Source organism: Mus musculus, chromosome 1 (genome assembly GCF_000001635.26).
Source record: "Mus musculus strain C57BL/6J chromosome 1, GRCm38.p6 C57BL/6J".
Classification (NCBI taxonomy): Eukaryota; Metazoa; Chordata; class Mammalia; order Rodentia; family Muridae; genus Mus; species Mus musculus.
The window spans coordinates 139,327,275-139,345,482 of record NC_000067.6 but is presented as its reverse complement, the minus strand read 5'-3'; the positions used below and the strand labels follow the sequence as shown (position 1 = coordinate 139,345,482).

General features: G+C 39.3%; 1 protein-coding gene across 10 annotated transcripts in view; it reads left to right on the top strand.

Moving 5' to 3' along the window:
- Positions 1-18,208, top strand: part of Crb1 (crumbs family member 1, photoreceptor morphogenesis associated) — a 202,668-nt gene that overhangs the window by 33,834 nt on the left and 150,626 nt on the right. For all 10 annotated transcript variants that reach the window (XR_001783143.2, XR_001783142.2, XR_001783144.2 and 7 more), the window contains exons 2-3: positions 7,875-8,453; positions 17,137-17,332. Coding sequence is in view for 7 of the 10 variants with exons in the window: in XM_017319071.2 (XP_017174560.1) it covers positions 7,875-8,453; positions 17,137-17,332 (775 nt within the window). In the remaining 3 variants the exon portion in view is untranslated. The remainder of the gene's footprint in view (positions 1-7,874; positions 8,454-17,136; positions 17,333-18,208) is intronic.

The following is an 18,208-nucleotide window of genomic DNA, read 5'->3' as shown; positions in this document are numbered from 1 at the left end:
GTCTGTGTGTATGTCTGTGTGTGGTGTGTGTGTGTGTGTGTGTGTGTATGTGTGTGTGTGTGGTGTGTGGTGTGTGTGTGTGTGTGTGGTGTGTGTGGTGTGTGTGGTGTGTGTGGTGTGTGTGGTGTGTGTGGTGTGTGTGTGTGTTTGTGTGTGTGTGGTGTGTGTGGTGTGTGGTGTGTGTGTGTGTGTGTGTGTGTGTGTGTGTGTGTGTGTGTACGTGCCAAGGCTTGCAAAAATAGTTTTTTGGGAGTTGGTTCTCTCATCGCACCATGTATGTGTCAGAGAAAGACCTCCTTAGCTTAGCAGGTGCCTTCCTCGTCTGCTGAAGCATTCCCACAGCCCTGTGGTTTGCTTTTAATGTAGTGGGTAGAATGCTCACTGCATACGTGGCTGACATGTGATAGACGGAGGTAGAACAAGCGTGTGCTGCTGCAGTGTACTCTCCACCAACAGCAGCAGCTGGATGTTTTTCGGCCCAACCGTGCTAAAGCTCCGGCTTTACCAACACTTTCTGTGCTTCAGAGGACCACGGACGTTTGGAAGAACGGGTGGGAATAACCTTTTCAGTGTTTCTTTTCATGATTCTTCTTCCTCTCTGAGGTTTTTTTTTTTTTTTTTCAGATAAATGTCTTGAAGTCTCTTGGCATTCGGTCCTACTACATATTAGATGCACAAAACCAGTGAAGTACTTTGACATTCCAGAAAATTCCCCATTTATAAGATGAATGTAACGGTTCCATATCCCATAATCTTTCCATAGAAAGTAAATGAAGTGGTAGGTTTATTCTTTGATCCTAAGGAACCAGAAAATTAGAGACATTTTATGTTAATAATAACATTTAAGTTTGACATATATATATGGTGTCTTTTTATTTCCTCCTCTCTAATTCTTATCCTGACGACCTCTTTTCTCTCGTAGCATCTTGTACTCTCTCCTAAAAAAAAATCACTTCATTCACATAGTTCTGCCTTATATATGTGGGTGTATGGGTGTAGAACCAGCTATTGGAGCATAGGTAGCCTTCCTAGGGCCATGTTCCAAAATAAAATTTACTATTCTATCCCTAACAGCCATCAACTACCAATAACTTTTCAGCTGGGGGTAAAGCTCATGGGCCCTTCTCCCATCCATGCTCTGGTTTTGGCCAGTTTGATCCTGTGCTGGTTTACCTTTTTCAGTCACAGCTGCTCTGTGTTCATGGGTGCAGTCGTCCTGCCCAGTCCAACAAATACTATTGTCGATGTTTTGTTGGATACAGTGACAATCCACATTTTGGTTTACTAGAAGTAATAGTGATAATAAAGTTCAAGTCTATTCTGTTAGTAAAACTATTATTAAAGTATACACTGGTTATAATAAGATCAGAGCCCAGGCCTGATGGCAAAGAAACATGATTGAACCTTATTAAAGTGTTCATTGGGCTGGTGAGATGGCTCAGTGGGTAAGAGCACCCGACTGCTCTTCCGAAGGTCCGGAGTTCAAATCCCAGCAACCACATAGTGGCTCACAATCATCTGTAACAAGATCTGACACCCTCTTCTGGAGTGTTTGAAGACAGCTACAGTGTTACTTACATATAATAAATAAATAAATCTTTAAAAAAAAATAAAATGTTCATTGACTGACATTTAGTAAAAAATGATGTTCACACTTTGCATTACTTAGTCATTTTCTGAAGTTAATAGAAGTAGGAAGGCACCTCAGGTGAGGTGGGCATGATGGATGCCCAAGACAAGAACCATGTGATGCATAGTGACCAAGACCCAGTCCAACCCTATTCTTAGGTGTCCACGCTACATAGTGGGGATCTTAGATGCTTTTATTGTCCATGGAATCTTGATATCTTTGGATTGAAAGGGACTTGACTTCATCTATGGTGGTGTTAATAATCAGAAAGTACATATAAAAAAACTAGCAAAATGCTTATTGTATGAAAAGCATTCAAATCTATATTTAAAATATATTTATAGGAAGGTTTTTTAAACTTTCCTATGGGCCCTCTAAAGAAGTGATAATAGAATAGGACTCTGAGGTGCAGATACCACCAGTGAATTCTGGCCACAGTCTCCCCAGCTGGAGCAATGAAGTTGCACATCAGAGTTTGCCTGTGAATTAGCAGTAGGAAGTTTGGAGGTTCCAGCCTCTGCCTAGATAGAATATGCTGTTTGGTTTTCAGGGGATAACAGTAGCAATAAGCCTGTACCCTTAGAACTCTCAAAACACAGAATGCTCTTTTGCATATCATAAAGTCACCTTCCTTGAATTTGTTCCTTGAAGTGTGATTTATCAGGCACCAACTATGTAAATTGAATTTCTTTCATTAACAGAGGGGATCCTAAGGTGTTTGGACTTTGGACCTTGCATGGTCAAGCAAATGCTACTGATTAAAAACTCTTTAGTGGCTAAAATTTTTTTCAAGGACCTTCATGTACATCATTAATTCTGTTCTTTGGGATTAAAAACAGCAAGAATACTAATAACATTTTTACTATTAGTAAGATACAAATAATGCTCATTTATGCCAAGCACTGTTAGGGGTTTGATATTATGGAATAGTGCCATTTTTACAGAAATGAAACCTGAGGCATATTAGTATTTTCATGAAAAGCCCCATAGAGGTCAGTAAGTAGCAGAGCCGACATGTAAGTCTACGATTCAAAACCCATTTGGCCACCTGCTGTGCACTTGGCTATTAGTTATCCCTATTAAAAATAAAGAAACTGGGGCACTGTGATGATGACCAGTTTCCTTAGAGTCACAGAGATGGACGTTGGTTGAACCAATATTTCAATCCATCTATCCATATGTCTGTACTCTTCCCATTACATTATATTGGTCTCAGGCTGGTATTTGAGACAATGAACATGTATAGAGATAACGGCATATATGAGAGTGACTGCCTAGCATTTTAGGATGCAGCAGAAATTCAGGGGGAAGGGACTGTCTTCAAAGAACCCATCTACATCTTAGTTCAAGTATTCCATGTGGATTCTGCCACACCGTGGATCAAAGTGAGTGGTTTTCTTCTGCTGATTTGTTCTGCTTCATTTTACCAAAAGAGGTCAAAGTAAGAATTTCATAGCAAGCCTTAAATGAGAATTCAGCTATTTTTACATTCATTCATTATTCAATAGTTTTCTACTCACTACGTACCATGTGCAAGCCATTTGGACTACGTCCTGAATAAAGATGTGGTTCCCTCCTGTACTAACCCCTACCCAGCCCAGCCCAGAATAGAATTTCATTCTCTGCAGAAAGCCAGGCTAAGGAGAATTCAACAAATGTCCTCATTTTCATAAATTAAAATTCTTAGACCTGTTGATGTAGGCTTGACTCTGCTAACATGTTTAAACTTCCCAGTTCATTTTAGCAGCATCTGATTAGTAAATATTTAATCTTCTTTATTAAAAAAAACACCAAATACTGTTCGTTGCCTGCTGTTGGGATAATCACACTTTGGAATCATAAATCCTGTGTTTATCTCCTCTTTAGGTGTGGTTAAATGTGAGATAAAATTAAAATAGAAAGCACTGCCTAGTCGTGTTTCCAAAGTTATTCTACAGCAAGCCCAGAGCATCCCTTAGAAATGAGTTTTCTAAATCCTTGGCACATGTCCCACTACTCTGAGAATGAATGAATAAACAAACAAACAAACAAACAAACCTGGGAAACGTTCATGCCTCTGAGCGATGAACCCAAATAAGTGTGCATACACTGCAGGGAGAGTAGGGGAGGGTGTTTAGTTTGGCTAAATATGGACACATTACAATTGCTATTTTTGACCCAGATATGATACTTGGGAGTTCATCCATCCATCCTTTCCATCTTTCTAGTGGCACAGAGTGAATCTGATGCTTCAGTTCAGTAGCAATAAAAATGAATGACAGACATGATTAGAGTTTTGTGGAGAGAATTGGGTTAGTAAATCCTGATAAAAACTGAGAAATTAATAATAACAGAATAATTAAATGGAGAAAGCTTTTTTTTGCTTTTTTAAATGAGTATTTGTGATTACTTCTTTACATATGAGTAGTATGTAGTAATTATAGCTGTCCATGTACATGTGCATACCTGGCATAGAGAAACATTGTTAAGGAACCTTGGCTTGGGTGATTCATACTTAGGAAAGTTCCGTGTGTATTAGGATAAACAGGTACTGAGGACAACATGAGACACACCAGTGTCCTCAGTACAGTTAGTTAGGTTATTATTACAACGTCATTACATGTTATTTTCAGAGGCAAGCATTTAAATAAACACTTAAATTTATAGTTTAGAGTTAAAGATATGTTTTTGCAAAAATGAAAGCTGTTAAGAGCAGACATTTTCTAATCTATTGCACTCCTTATCTTGCCTGGTTCCCACCCAGCCCAGGTCCTTCATGGGAAGGATGTATCTACCACACTGCTTAGTGCTCTCACAGCCTCTATATGGAAAGGTATACCTGAGCCTACCATTTTATGAATACAATCCCTGCCGTGGGAATTAACACTTTATAGTGAACAATAATGTTAATTTTGTATTACACTGATAAATTTTGTTAGGAATTCAAAACCTAGAAATTCAAAAAAGATCATATATATGTGTTGACACACACACAGGGAGGGAAAAGGAGGAGGGGGGAGGGAGGAAGAGAGGGAGGGTGGGGCGGAGGGAGGGAGGGAGGGAGGGAGGGAGGGAGGGAGGGAGGAAGGAAGAAAGGGAGGGAGGGAGGGAGGGAGGGAGGGAGGGAGGGAGGGAGGGAGGGAGGGAGGGAAAGTTTAAAGCTCTGTAAGGAAAATCTTATGACTGCCAGTAGATGGCGAACTTTACTGCAAGGAGAAGGTGCTGTAGTGTCTGACTTGTTCTGAACATTAAACACCCAGTGAAATTTCACACTCTCAGTTAGAAAGCTCATATGAAAACCAAATCTTCCATGCCTATTTTTCCTGGGACCTAAATCCCAATAATAAATTTAAGTCTTATTCTATTAATGATAAAATTAATATTTAATTCTAAAGCATAATAATTATTAAAACCACTTTCTTTTTCATTGAGAGAATGTAGTGTGCCAGGTATAACACATGTGACTTTTTTTCCTGGCATTTTGAAAATGTTGGAATGGCCATGATCCTTAAGTCATGGCCACCCATCATGTGTTTGTGCCTCTGTTCTGTTTTCCCTAGCTGCTTATTTAATTATTTAATCAGTTTTTTTCATCCCATGCCTAGCATTTTGGCAGTGAAGACAGAAAGAGTCTGAGTCCAGGGCCTGTCTAGGTTAGATCATGTCAAACAACATTTAGTAAATTGAAGTTATTTTATAAATTTGAAAAGTGGAACTTTCATTCTGACAGATAATTTGGTCTCATCAGTCAGCGCACATATGCTGAATTGTACCTAAGAGAAGGCCTGTTAGCATCTAGGCACACGTTCACAAATTCACAGATATGACCTTCACTATGTCAAAGACCATGTCAATGGCACCAGGAAGGTGTGAGACTTGTACAAATACTACAAGCACTTAAAAATATACAGAGAAACAGAACAATGGAAGACAGGGGATGGATTTAAATACACCTGGCTTGCTTTGCAAACACTTTATTAAATTTGTCTTCAGTAATCCTCTCCAAATCCCTAGGGTCCTGATGAAGCACACACCTACCTGCTTCTCACGCCCGAGGTGCACATACCAGGAAAAGCTCCCCGAAGTGCTTTCTAACAAATTTGTTTTCATTTATTTCCTAAATGTTTATTTCATCTTTAGGTACTGACATAAAATATTGATATCCTAGCTAGGTGTGGTTGTACACACCTTTAATCCCAGCACTCAAGAAGCAGAGGCAGGTGGATCTCTGTGAGTTTGAGGCCAGCCTCAAACTAGCAAGTTCCTGGACAGCCAGGGCTGTGTAGGGAGACCTTGTCACAAAACTAAACTAAACTAAATTAAATTAGACTAAACTAAACTAAACTAAACTAAGCAAAACATTGTCATCCTACTGTGGCAAAAATTGAGTTAATTATTTAGCAGGTTACACACACACACACACACACACGCACACACACACACACACAGAGAGAGACCTCTATTACTCCCAATATCTGTTACAGTTTATATTATTTTATAGTAAAGGATTATTCTCCTACATGAGAGCTTTATTTTCTCTTTTATTTGTGTACTGATTTCACTTACCGACCTACCCTGACTTCATTTTCTTTTTTGTGCAGCTTTTAGTGTTCTCCAAAATTAACAGCAGTAAAAATTGCTTTGGGTTTTAGAGTTGGTGTGTTTCTTTGCTGTCCCCCTACACAGAACTCCACATTTTTCTTCTCTGACATATCCCTCTTGAGGCTACACTTTTCGCTCTGCTTAATGCTGATACTGGTGGCACATCTGGGGTTCTGGGATTTCTCTTTTAGTAAAACCTGCTTGTCGTTATCTTGTTAGATTACTGACAAGCTTCCTAGGATAAACAACTTCTTTCTTGGTTTCGTTGCCATTTTCATTCATGGTCCCCTAAAATCTTTAAAATGGAGGGAAAAAGTAAGCACACAAATGTTTTCCTCTCTTTAAATTGAATAAGTAGTACAGCTAGGCATATAATTCTGATTTATAACTGAGTTCCTTTTGAATGTGTGTGTGTGTGTTGTGTATCTGTGTGTGCATGACAGAGTCTTACTACATACTACAGGCTGGTTTTAAATCAAGACCTGCCTCCATCTACTGAGAACTGGAGTTACAGGCATCCTCACACACAGTCTTCTTGCGAGTTCTAAGATGTTCTAATATCCTCCAGAACGCAATGCTTCAGAGTATAAATTAGAAATATATCCAATCGATTTAGAGAAAGCCTTAGAACTATCGCTCTCTTGGGACCATTATTCCAATTATATTTTCAAAGATAGATCCCTAGAACAGTTTCAGGAAAATAAAGTTTGAAGCCTTTGACTTCAATATATCTGCAGTGGGACCTTGTCTGTTTTAACCTGTGAGATGTACATAACTATTTGAGAAATACTGTGTGTGAAGTCCTAGGATGGTCAGCACAGTGGAACCCACTGGATTACTAGGGCTTTATTGATTGTGTGTGTGTGTGTGTGTGTGTGTGCTTTGCTTTTTGGAGCATAAAATAGAGATGTTGAAAAAACACTCAATCATAAATCAAGAAATAGGGTTCATTTCAATAGGTGTTTCAGTTAGGCAACTTTTCCACAGATGGCTTTGTAAATGATCTCCTAGTATTTCCTAAAGTTTTACACAAGAGAAGATGGGTGTCAGAATTCTCAGTAGCCGGACAGATTGACAGCATTCTCATTATCTGACTGCACTTAGAACAGAGGAAAGGAAGATGTGGAAGAACCCTGCTGCAGTTAGTTTTGCTGTGCATGCATATGTGTGTGTGTGTGGGGGGGGTGTTGCACTGTGTATTTATTTATGTGCCTGTGTGCAACAAGTGTGGATGTGGGCAAAGACAACTTCCAATGTCCTTCCTGACATATCTATCCTTCATCCTTTGTTGAGACAGTTTCTCATCATCCTCATACTCGACATTAGGCTAGGATGACTGGTCACTCCCAAGGATCTAGCTGCCCCAGTGCTGGAATTTTAAGTGTCTGCTACCCAACCTGCCCTTTAAGCTGTGTGCTCTGGGGACTGGACTCAGACGCTCTTGCTTGCAAGGCAGGCATTTTACTGGGTGAGGCATCACCTTAGCTCCTATCTTAGTTTATTAATCATAAGTATAGAAAACTTCTGGATAAGTGAAGAGTTAAAAATCAATATTTCAGCATATTCCATAATGTGTTTCACTAATGAGTACATTTGAATTTTTCTGTAATTTTATCCTCAACTATTTGCAAATTTAATCTTGATACTTTCTATTTTGTTTTAGATTCATTTTGCAATAAAAACAATACCAGGTGCCTTTCAGGTCCTTGCCAAAACAATTCTACGTGCAAGCATTTTCCACAAGACAACAATTGTTGCTTAGACACAGCCAATAATTTGGACAAAGACTGTGAAGATCTGAAAGACCCTTGCTTCTCGAGTCCCTGCCAAGGAATTGCCACTTGTGTGAAAATCCCAGGGGAAGGGAACTTCCTGTGTCAGTGTCCTCCTGGGTACAGCGGGCTGAACTGTGAAACTGCCACCAATTCCTGTGGAGGGAACCTCTGCCAACATGGAGGCACCTGCCGTAAAGACCCTGAGCACCCTGTCTGTATCTGCCCTCCTGGATATGCTGGAAGGTTCTGTGAGACTGATCACAATGAGTGTGCTTCTAGCCCTTGCCACAATGGGGCTATGTGCCAGGATGGAATCAATGGCTACTCCTGCTTCTGTGTGCCTGGATACCAAGGCAGGCATTGTGACTTGGAAGTGGATGAATGTGTTTCTGATCCCTGCAAGAATGAGGCTGTGTGCCTCAATGAGATAGGAAGATACACTTGTGTCTGCCCTCAAGAGTTTTCTGGTAAGTGCAATTACATCTGCACCCTGTACATTCCTTTCATATTTAAGAATATATGTGTACTCTTTTTTCATTTTCAATATAATATATGTCTAGTCACTTATAAAAATAGCCAAGTTCTAGAACATACTAGTAACTAGAGAGCAAGCTTTAGCTAAAATCTCTGGGACTCTACGGAATTCGCTGGATCTGTGAGCAGGTATGAACCATCAGTACTGCTACTTCATTAGGAGGTCTACATAGCTGCAAGCTTAGACTTGGTTTTTAACAAACATTAAATAGTACCCTTTGTGTACAGATGCCATATTTAAATAAAACCTACCACTTGATGGATTCTGGCTGCTACCATATCCCAAGGTATGGTATTATGAATAGTGCTTTAGTGAATGATGGAAGGCAATAGGTATTTTTAAAATACCTATTTTTGTAGCTATATATTCAGTAGTAGTGCCACTAGATCACATGGTAAACCAATTGCCAGGGATTTCTGAGGATCTTCCATAGTGTTTCCCAAAATATACCAATAAAATAGAGTTCCATTTTCCCCCCAAAATTCCCCAGCACCTACTATTATTCATAATTTTGAACACCACCAATATCACAGTTATAAGATCACAGTTTGCATTTCTCTGGTGATCAGAAATGTTGAGAAACATTTCGTGTATCTCTTGGGCACCTGTATTCTGCACTTGCAGCATCATGGATGAGTCTAGAAGACATTATATTAAGTGAATTAAGCCAGGCATGAAGAGCCAATCTCATAAGTGGAATCCAAAATAGCTTACACAACAAATAGGATATACAATGGTTGCTTCCATGGACTGGCAGAGGGTGGAGCATGGATAAGGAAGGAGGAGATGCTGGGAAATGAGTACAAGGTGAGATGGGAAGAGAAATAAGTTTTATGGTGTTGTTGCATGGGAACTTGATAATAGTGTATACTTCAATCAACCATAAAAAGAATTTTAAGTGTTCTCATAACCAGAAAAAAAGACAGTAAATACATGTCTTGATGGATAAGGTGACAAATACCTTTGGATTTGGTCCATGGACTTCAAGGAGCCACTTTCAGGACCAGACAGTTCTGGTTTTCAGTCCTTTGTATTTTTTCAAACCTGAATTAGGTCCTCCATTATTTGCCCCCAATATATCATGTGGTATATTAGGAAGAAGGCAGGCTACAAATCGGTGGGTTCTAATACTGACACCCGAGTCCCTGCCTGGCTGCTGACTCAGTAAAAGCTTTCCCAACAATTGTGAGTCTATAATTGCAATGGTTCTGTCACAAGAAGGTGACATTTTGCATCCCTTCTCCTTATCTTCCAGAAACTACTTGCTTTCTAACCCTCCAGCATGCTCCCTGAGTATTTAGAATGAATGAAATAAACTTCCTATTTAGGGCTGAACATTAATTGAAATCTTTTATACAGTCAAAATGTAGAAATAACCTATGTCAAGGGTGTATTCAAAATACTGAGATGTTAACCAACAATGCACTTCTCTTCACAATTAATGTATTATTACTGTGGGTAACAAGGTGTCTGCTCTAGGCTCAAAAGAGCCAATGTTCTTTGCTGGGTAAAACACTGAAATGCAACCATAAGTCCACTCATAACATGATGTTGCTCCCATAAGGCTAAGCAACCAGGCAAAGTCTCATACCTTGGCTTTTTATAAGCCATATTTAAAGTGTAATTACAAAGTAGAGTTTGCATGAAATAAACATAAGGCCACAAGAATCAGGACTGCCATTATTGGGCTAGGCTTGCTCAGCTCCAAGGATATGGTCAAAGGCTCCTTCATCAATCACCTGCAGAAATACAACAGCCTGTGTTCTAATAGCCTATCTTGGTTCTCATCTCTGAATACAAATTACCCAGAAATATGTGAAACAGAAATGTTCAGACCCTTCCTTCAGAGGGTCAAATTTAATTGATAATTTAAAAAATATCCAGGGATGGGAGCCAGAAATTAAACTCATATGAACTTAATTTAGAGACTTTTGTGGTTGATTTACTTCATAGATATCCCAACAATATCAGAGCTTATAGCAGTCCATGCCAATTATTCACAGTCCCAGTGAAGATGGGTAAAATCAAGGAGAAAGCCAGAGCTGATGAGGGAACGGCAGAGCCTGACAATGAGCATGGATGCTCTTGAGGTCCCTGACTCTAGACCGTCTAACAAATCTTGGAAAGAGTTACAGTGACCCTGCTGCTCCATGCCACATCTGAATTTAGAGTGATCAGAAAGAACTGGGTTTACAAGGTGGAAAAAAGGCCCATGTGCTTCTGAGCAGCAAAAGCAAGAAAAGGAAATAAATTGAGAAAGACAGAGAGGTGGGAGAGGAGAAAGAGCCACTGCATGTGGAGAGGGTTCACACTACATGAATCCTCTGTGCACCCTGTTGCACTTCATGAGCTGCGATTCATTGACTGCAAAAAAAATGAGCTCAACCCATGCCAGCGAATCTCCAGGTGAGAGTCTGTTTGCGTCTGCAACAGCTACAACTGAAGTTCACAGTAATTCTTGAAAGCTTTCATAGTGAAAGGGACAATAACTCGGAGCATCTGTCTCTTCTTAGTTCAAGTTTACGCACTAGAGACTTACGTAATTGAGATCTTCCTTAAAATTAACCAGATTAATAGAGTATACCTTTTCCGTTAAGATGCTTGCAATATTAGAAAACTGGCTTGTAGTATGGCAAGAAAAGGCCAAATGGATAAGAAAAATCTAATAAAAACGTGTTGGAATTTCTAGCGAAAGGAATCTATAGGAAAATATTCAGTTCCTCCATTTTAAAATGAATCTTTGAAGGGCAGAGGAGATAGCTCAGTTGATAAAGTGCCTATCAGAGCAAGCATGAAGACCTGAGTTTGGATTCGTAGCAACCCAGTTATAATTCTGTGTAGTTCAGTTCTTGTCTTTAGTCCTAACCTCCTTATACCTCATTGGTGGGCATAGATAGCCAATTGGTAATTTTTAGATGTAGTGAGAGACCCTGTCTCAAAAAATATAAAGAGGCCTTCAGGAAGGTACTCTGTGTTGATTTCTGGCCTTAATACACCTACACATTATAGATATAAGTACACAAAAGCCACTTACATATGCCACAAACATAAACACAAAAATAAATTATGAAAGGATGGACAAATGAATAAATTAAAATAGATCTTCAGTATATAAATTAATTTGAAATAAGAAAACACATATTTAATTTTCATATGTAAGATACACATTAAACTCATCTTTTAAGCATAAGTTATGTTTTTATTTTAGAAATAAAAAATATACAAAAATATCATGTTTTTAAAAATTGAATTTAGTTTATAGTTTAAAAGAAGGCATAAAATTCCTAGTGTCAAAGGTTAGGACCTCACCTAGAAGAGTTATCATGGGCATAAGAGGAAAAGGCCATCGTGCTACTGATTAGGCAGAAGGGTCACCATTTTTCAAAGAATATTTTCACACTTATTTTATTCAGAGAAACTTTGATGCCTTTAAGAAAAACATATAATTTCCAGAGATAGTTCCAACTTAATGAACTTACAATGTGTACCTATGGCTCTCAAACTTTAGTACTTTAGCTGAAGAGCTGGTCATAGAAATTCAACTTTTGATTCCACTGATCTGAGACAAGGCTCTAGAATGTGCACCTGCCACAAGATGCTGGTGTTGCTGGTACATTGGCAACTTGACAGACTCTGGAATCACCTAATATACACGTTTTTATTTGGGTTAGATTAACCTCAGGCCATGCTTATGAGGGAATTTACTGATTAGGGTACTGAGGTTGGACAATAAAAGTGTATGGTACCATTTTCTGGGTTTGGATCCTGGGTGTCATTAAAAGGACAAAGCTAGGCGAACTCGATTACGTCATCACTCTCTGCTTCCTGACTGCATGGGTAATGTCACTAGCCACCTCAAGCTTCTGCCACCATGATGTGCAAAAACATTTTCTGCAGTAGGTTTCCACATCACATTTGCAAAAGAGCTTTAGTGTTATATATCCCTCCCGTATTTCCTCCTCTACCCTGCCCTATCATTCCCACCCCAATTTATCCTTTCCTGTTCCATTATTCTCATTCAACCCTTTATTCTGTGTTCTATCTCCCTTTGACAGCTTGTTCCCTATGACTGTTAACTAATTTCATGGCCTCTAGGAATAGCCCAAATGAAATATGATAATCTGAATATCCAAATGTACTATCAATAAATGAAGGAAAACATGAAATATTTGTTGTTCTGTGTCTGGGTTACCTACCTCAGAATGATTATTTCCAGCTCTTTTCATTTACCCACATGTTGTATGATTCCATTTTTCTTAATAGCTGAATGTTATTGCACTATGTACTATGCTACACTTTTTTTTTTTGCATCATCCATTCATCAGTTGGTAGGAATCTAAGCTGTTTCCACCCCCTGGCTACTGTGATCATGACAGCAATGGACATGGATGAGCAGATATCTCTGTAGTAGGATGTGGCCTTCACTGAGTGTATGCATGAGAATGATATAGCAGAATCATAAAGTAAATCTATCTCTATCTTTTTGGAGAATTTACATACTAATTTCTGAGAAATCTGCACCATTTTGCACACCCACCACTAGTGAAAAAGTGCACCCTTTCTTCACACCCACTTGTTATCACTTCTTTTATCTTAGTTACTCTGAGTGTGTTTAAGTGACATCTCAAATTAATTTTAGTTTTAATTTCCACGATAGCCGTAGATTTTAAATGTGTTTAAACTTTCTCTTAGCCATTTGTATTTCATCTTTTGATAACTCCCTGATGCCTACATCCCTGTCTCATTCAACACTGACACCATGGCATAAATTAGCAAGATTTTGCTGAAAGGACCCTGATATAGCTGTCTCTTGTGAGACTAGGCAGGGGCCTAGCAAACACAGACGTGGATACTCACAGTCAGCTATTGGATGGATCACAGGGCCCCCAATGGAGGAGCTAGAGAAAGTACCCAAGGAGCTAAAGGGATCTGCAACCCTATAGGTGGAACAACATTATGAATTAACCAGTACCCCGGAGCTCTTGACTTTAGCTGCATATGTATCAAAAGATGGCCTAGTCGGCCATCACTGGAAAGAGAGGCCCATTGGACTTGCAAACTTTATATGCCCCAGTACAGGGGAACGCCAGGGCCAAAAAGGGGGAGTGGGTGGGTAGGGGAGTGGGGGAGAGGGTATGGGGGACTTTTGGGATAGCATTGGAAATGTAAATGAGGAAAATACCTAATAAAAAAATTTTAAAAAGTAACTGTATAATGGATTTACAGAAGGAGCCTCGAACTAGCAAGATTCTTTTTTTTTTTTTTTTTTTTTTTTTTTTTTTTTTTTTGTATTTTGCTCCTTCAGAATTCTTTTTTTTTTTCCATTTTTTATTAGGTATTTAGCTCACTCCCCCTTTTTGGCCCTGGCGTTCCCCTGTACTGGGGCATATAAAGTTTGCATGTCCAATGGGCCTCTCTTTCCAGTGATGGCCGACCAGGCCATCTTTTGATACATATGCAGCTAGAGTTAAGAGCTCCAGGGTACTGGTTAGTTCATAATGTTGTTCCACCTATAGGGTTGCAGATCCCTTTAGCTCCTTGGGTACTTTCTCTAGCTCCTCCATTGGGAGCCCTTGTAGCTGACTGTGAGCATCCACTTCTGTGTTTGCTAGGCCCCGGCATAGTCTCACAAGAGACAGCTACATCTGGGTCCTTTCGATAAAATCTTGCTAGTGTATGCAATGGTGTCAGCGTTTGGATGCTGATTATGGGGTGGATCCCTGGATATGGCAGTCTCTACATGATCCATCCTTTCATCTCAGCTCCAAACTTTGTCTCTGTAACTCCTTCCATGGGTGTTTTGTTCCCAATTCTAAGGAGGGGCATAGTGTCCACACTTCAGTCTTCATTCTTCTTGAGTTTCATGTGTTTAGCAAATTGTATCTTATATCTTGGGTATCCTAGGTTTGGGGCTAATATCCACTTATCAGTGAGTACATATTGTGTGAGTTCCTTTGTGAATGTGTTACCTCACTCAGGATGATGCCCTCCAGGTCCATCCATTTGGCTAGGAATTTCATAAATTCATTCTTTTTAATAGCTGGGTAGTACTCCATTGTGTAGATGTACCACATTTTCTGTATCCATTCCTCTGTTGAGGGGCATCTGGGTTCTTTCCAGCTTCTGGCTATTATAAATAAGGCTGCTATGAACATAGTGGAGCATGTGTCCTTCTTACCAGTTGGGGCATCCTCTGGATATATGCCCAGGAGAGGTATTGCTGGATCCTCCGGTAGTACTATGTCCAATTTTCTGAGGAACCGCCAGACTGATTTCCAGAGTGGTTGTACAAGCCTGCAATCCCACCAACAATGGAGGAGTGTTCCTCTTTCTCCACACCCACGCCAGCATCTGCTGTCGCCTGAATTTTTGATCTTAGCCATTCTGACTGGTGTGAGGTGGAATCTCAGGGTTGTTTTGATTTGCATTTCCCTGATGATTAAGGATGTTGAACATTTTTTCAGGTGCTTCTCTGCCATTCGGTATTCCTCAGGTGAGAATTCTTTGTTCAGTTCTGAGCCCCATTTTTTAATGGGGTTATTTGATTTTCTGAAGTCCACCTTCTTGAGTTCTTTATATATGTTGGATATTAGTCCCCTATCTGATTTAGGATAGGTAAAGATCCTTTCCCAATCTGTTGGTGGTCTTTTTGTCTTACTGACGGTGTCTTTTGCCTTGCAGAAACTTTGGAGTTTCATTAGGTCCCATTTGTCAATTCTCGATCTTACAGCACAAGCCATTGCTGTTCTGTTCAGGAAGTTTTTCCCTGAACTAGCAAGATTCTTATTCGAAAGAAACATAGTGCATTGGGAATAATCACTTTTATTACCTGGAATCTGAAATTTAGGATCATAAACTTGGAGCACAATTATCTGCAAAGCATGGGCTATGTAGATAATGGACAAGGTATTCAGAGTGCGGTGTCATGGCTACCCTGCCTGTGTCCTGTGCTCTCTGCCTGTTGCAGTGGGTGATGGGGACAGCATCTGGTTTGAGACCTGCTCCATACTGATAGCACAGGATGTCTATTATCTAGTGGCAGAGAATGTTAACACAGAACTCCAATTGTCAAAAGCTACATAATAAGGGACAAATATCTGCAAATGTGTATCAAAAGTTTAGGACAGTCCTTGAGAAAACATGACTTGTTTCAAATATCTCTTGAAGCCATAAATTGGCTTCACTGTTTCTGTGGGACAGTAGACCCAGCATTACTGTCACACTGAGAAACATTTCCCTGGCTTACCAGCTCATTGTTCAGGGGAAAGGAATAGAGTAACACAAAGTTGCAACAATCATTCATTCAAAGTTAATTGATCATGTACTTTGTTCAAGAAAATATGCTCAATGCCACAGAAAATAGCAAGCACTGACATCAAAGACATAGAAAGAAGAACAAATAAGAAAATGATAAATACACTGATATTACAGGTTATGTTGAGGGAATGGAGGGACAGCATCAGAGGATTATAGGAGAATTTAACTGTAATTTCCAGAATCTTGCTCCGCTCAACCCCACTCTTTGAAAGTTGAGAGTGATGGATAAGGGATAAGGCATTACTAGTCAAGGGCACATCCATGTGGGGTGAGAGACAGGCCAAATAGTTGCAAGCACACACAGCAGACAGTGTTAGCTTCAATCTTTTAGAAGGTCCTTCTGAATTCTAAAGATAATTTGTTTTATTCTGGAGAGATTGGGAGAAGCTATTTAAAATGTTTCAGCAAATATTAACATAATCATGTTTGTATTTTTAAAGATCTCACATTAAGTGGTTTTGAGAGACAGGTTGGGTAGGGAGACATGATGGCGAATGCTGAGGGTCATGAAGGAAATAATAGTCAATGAGGGTAGGGCCTAATGATATTGGACAAGTTTCAAGTTTTACTGATAGAATGTTCTCCTTCTTAAAGGGGAGGGATGACATTTTAACTTTGATATTTATAGAATCCAGTGACAGTTATAAATAGCATATGCTGTTGGAACATTTCTACTGCAACTTAGATCAAGAAAAGAGAACAAAGTCACACTTAGTACTATTGCTGAGCCACTTTGGAATCTGCCAATGTTTTAATACATGGTTTATTATCCTGGGTTAGAATCACAGTAATAAAGAATGTATGAGCACAGGCAGCCCTTTTCTGGGCCTTTAAAGTTTCTTTACTGACCGACCAGAACACAGGACTAGTAGCTGGTTTTGCTAAGACACCAAACCAGTCTGTCTAAGCTTTTACCACTATTCTGTATGCAGCCTAACTAAACTGTTATGAAGGAATAAAATAACGAAGAAAAAAAAAAACCACATTGACCAGTGCATTTAGTCTTCCAACAAAAGTACAGTTAACAATAATTTTGTCCTAAAAATAACTTATTTGTTTCCACAGACAACAAAGTCACAAGCTGTTGTAGGCAGTGATCCTCACAAGCAGCAGCTGCCCCACTCTGTGCGACTTCCCACAAGCACACCGAGTGAATAGCAATTAGAGTAGAGGAGGAGAATTATTTTGGGTAACATAACATTTGACAAGTGCTTTAGTAAATAAAATATTGCCAAACAGCTAAAATATTTTCACTTTGCTAAAACTTTTCTGGCTTTCTGTGTTGGCTTTTCTCATAGGCGTGAACTGTGAGTTGGAAATTGATGAATGCAGATCCCAGCCTTGTCTCCACGGTGCCACATGTCAGGACGCTCCAGGGGGCTACTCCTGTGACTGTGCACCTGGATTCCTTGGAGAGCACTGTGAACTCAGCGTTAATGAATGTGAAAGTCAGCCGTGTCTCCATGGAGGTCTATGTGTGGATGGAAGAAACAGGTATGTGTTGCGTAGATGACTGGTAGGCTTACAGAGACCAAGGTCTACTGTACAACTGTCGTGAACTTCAAGCTCTCCTAGCCTTCATTTGAGTCGTGAATTGGATTTTGCTTTAAGTAATGAAAAGTTACAGAATTCTGAGTTTACTTAAGAATATTTTTTGGTTGACATCTGTCCTGAGTGAAGGTTTTCCAAGGCATTCTTGTAATTGATTGAGAACTGTAGATATCAGAAAAGTACCAACATCCAAAACCCATGTAAAACCCTGTAGTAAACATCCTGATAAGGAAGTTGCAAAAGCAATGCTATCAACTGTTTAAATTGTGAACATAATGTTTATATTTATGAAAGTAAGCAAACCAATCAAATGGAAAAATAAATCCTTCGGAATTTGTCGATAAATACTCCTCTAAGGGCAATAGTATTAAATTGACATATCTTGGCTTTTTAACTATTTGGAGAATTGGGTGAATATATTTGACAAGGCATAATACCACCAAGTATAACTCAATTCTGATCCAAATGAAAGTCTCTCATTGGTTTCAGGGAAATGGGCAACTCTGCATTGTAGTATTTATCTTCATGTGATAAATATAATGAATTTATATAGTGAGAGCCAAGTTCACATCAAATAATATATCCCTGTAAAGAACATTGTCATATTTGCTTAGACTGTGAATATTGCATTATGGAGTGCAGAAAAATATTTCATAGCATTGAACTTAGAATTCCTTCCTTTGATACTTGCTCAGTGTGAAGCGTGCTGAGAATTACTGTTCTAAAGCTGTAATATATACAGTTCCTCAATTGTAATAATGAATCTGTAGTAAACAGAGGTTTCCAAGAGTTCACATCATTAATGTTTTCCAAAAGTAG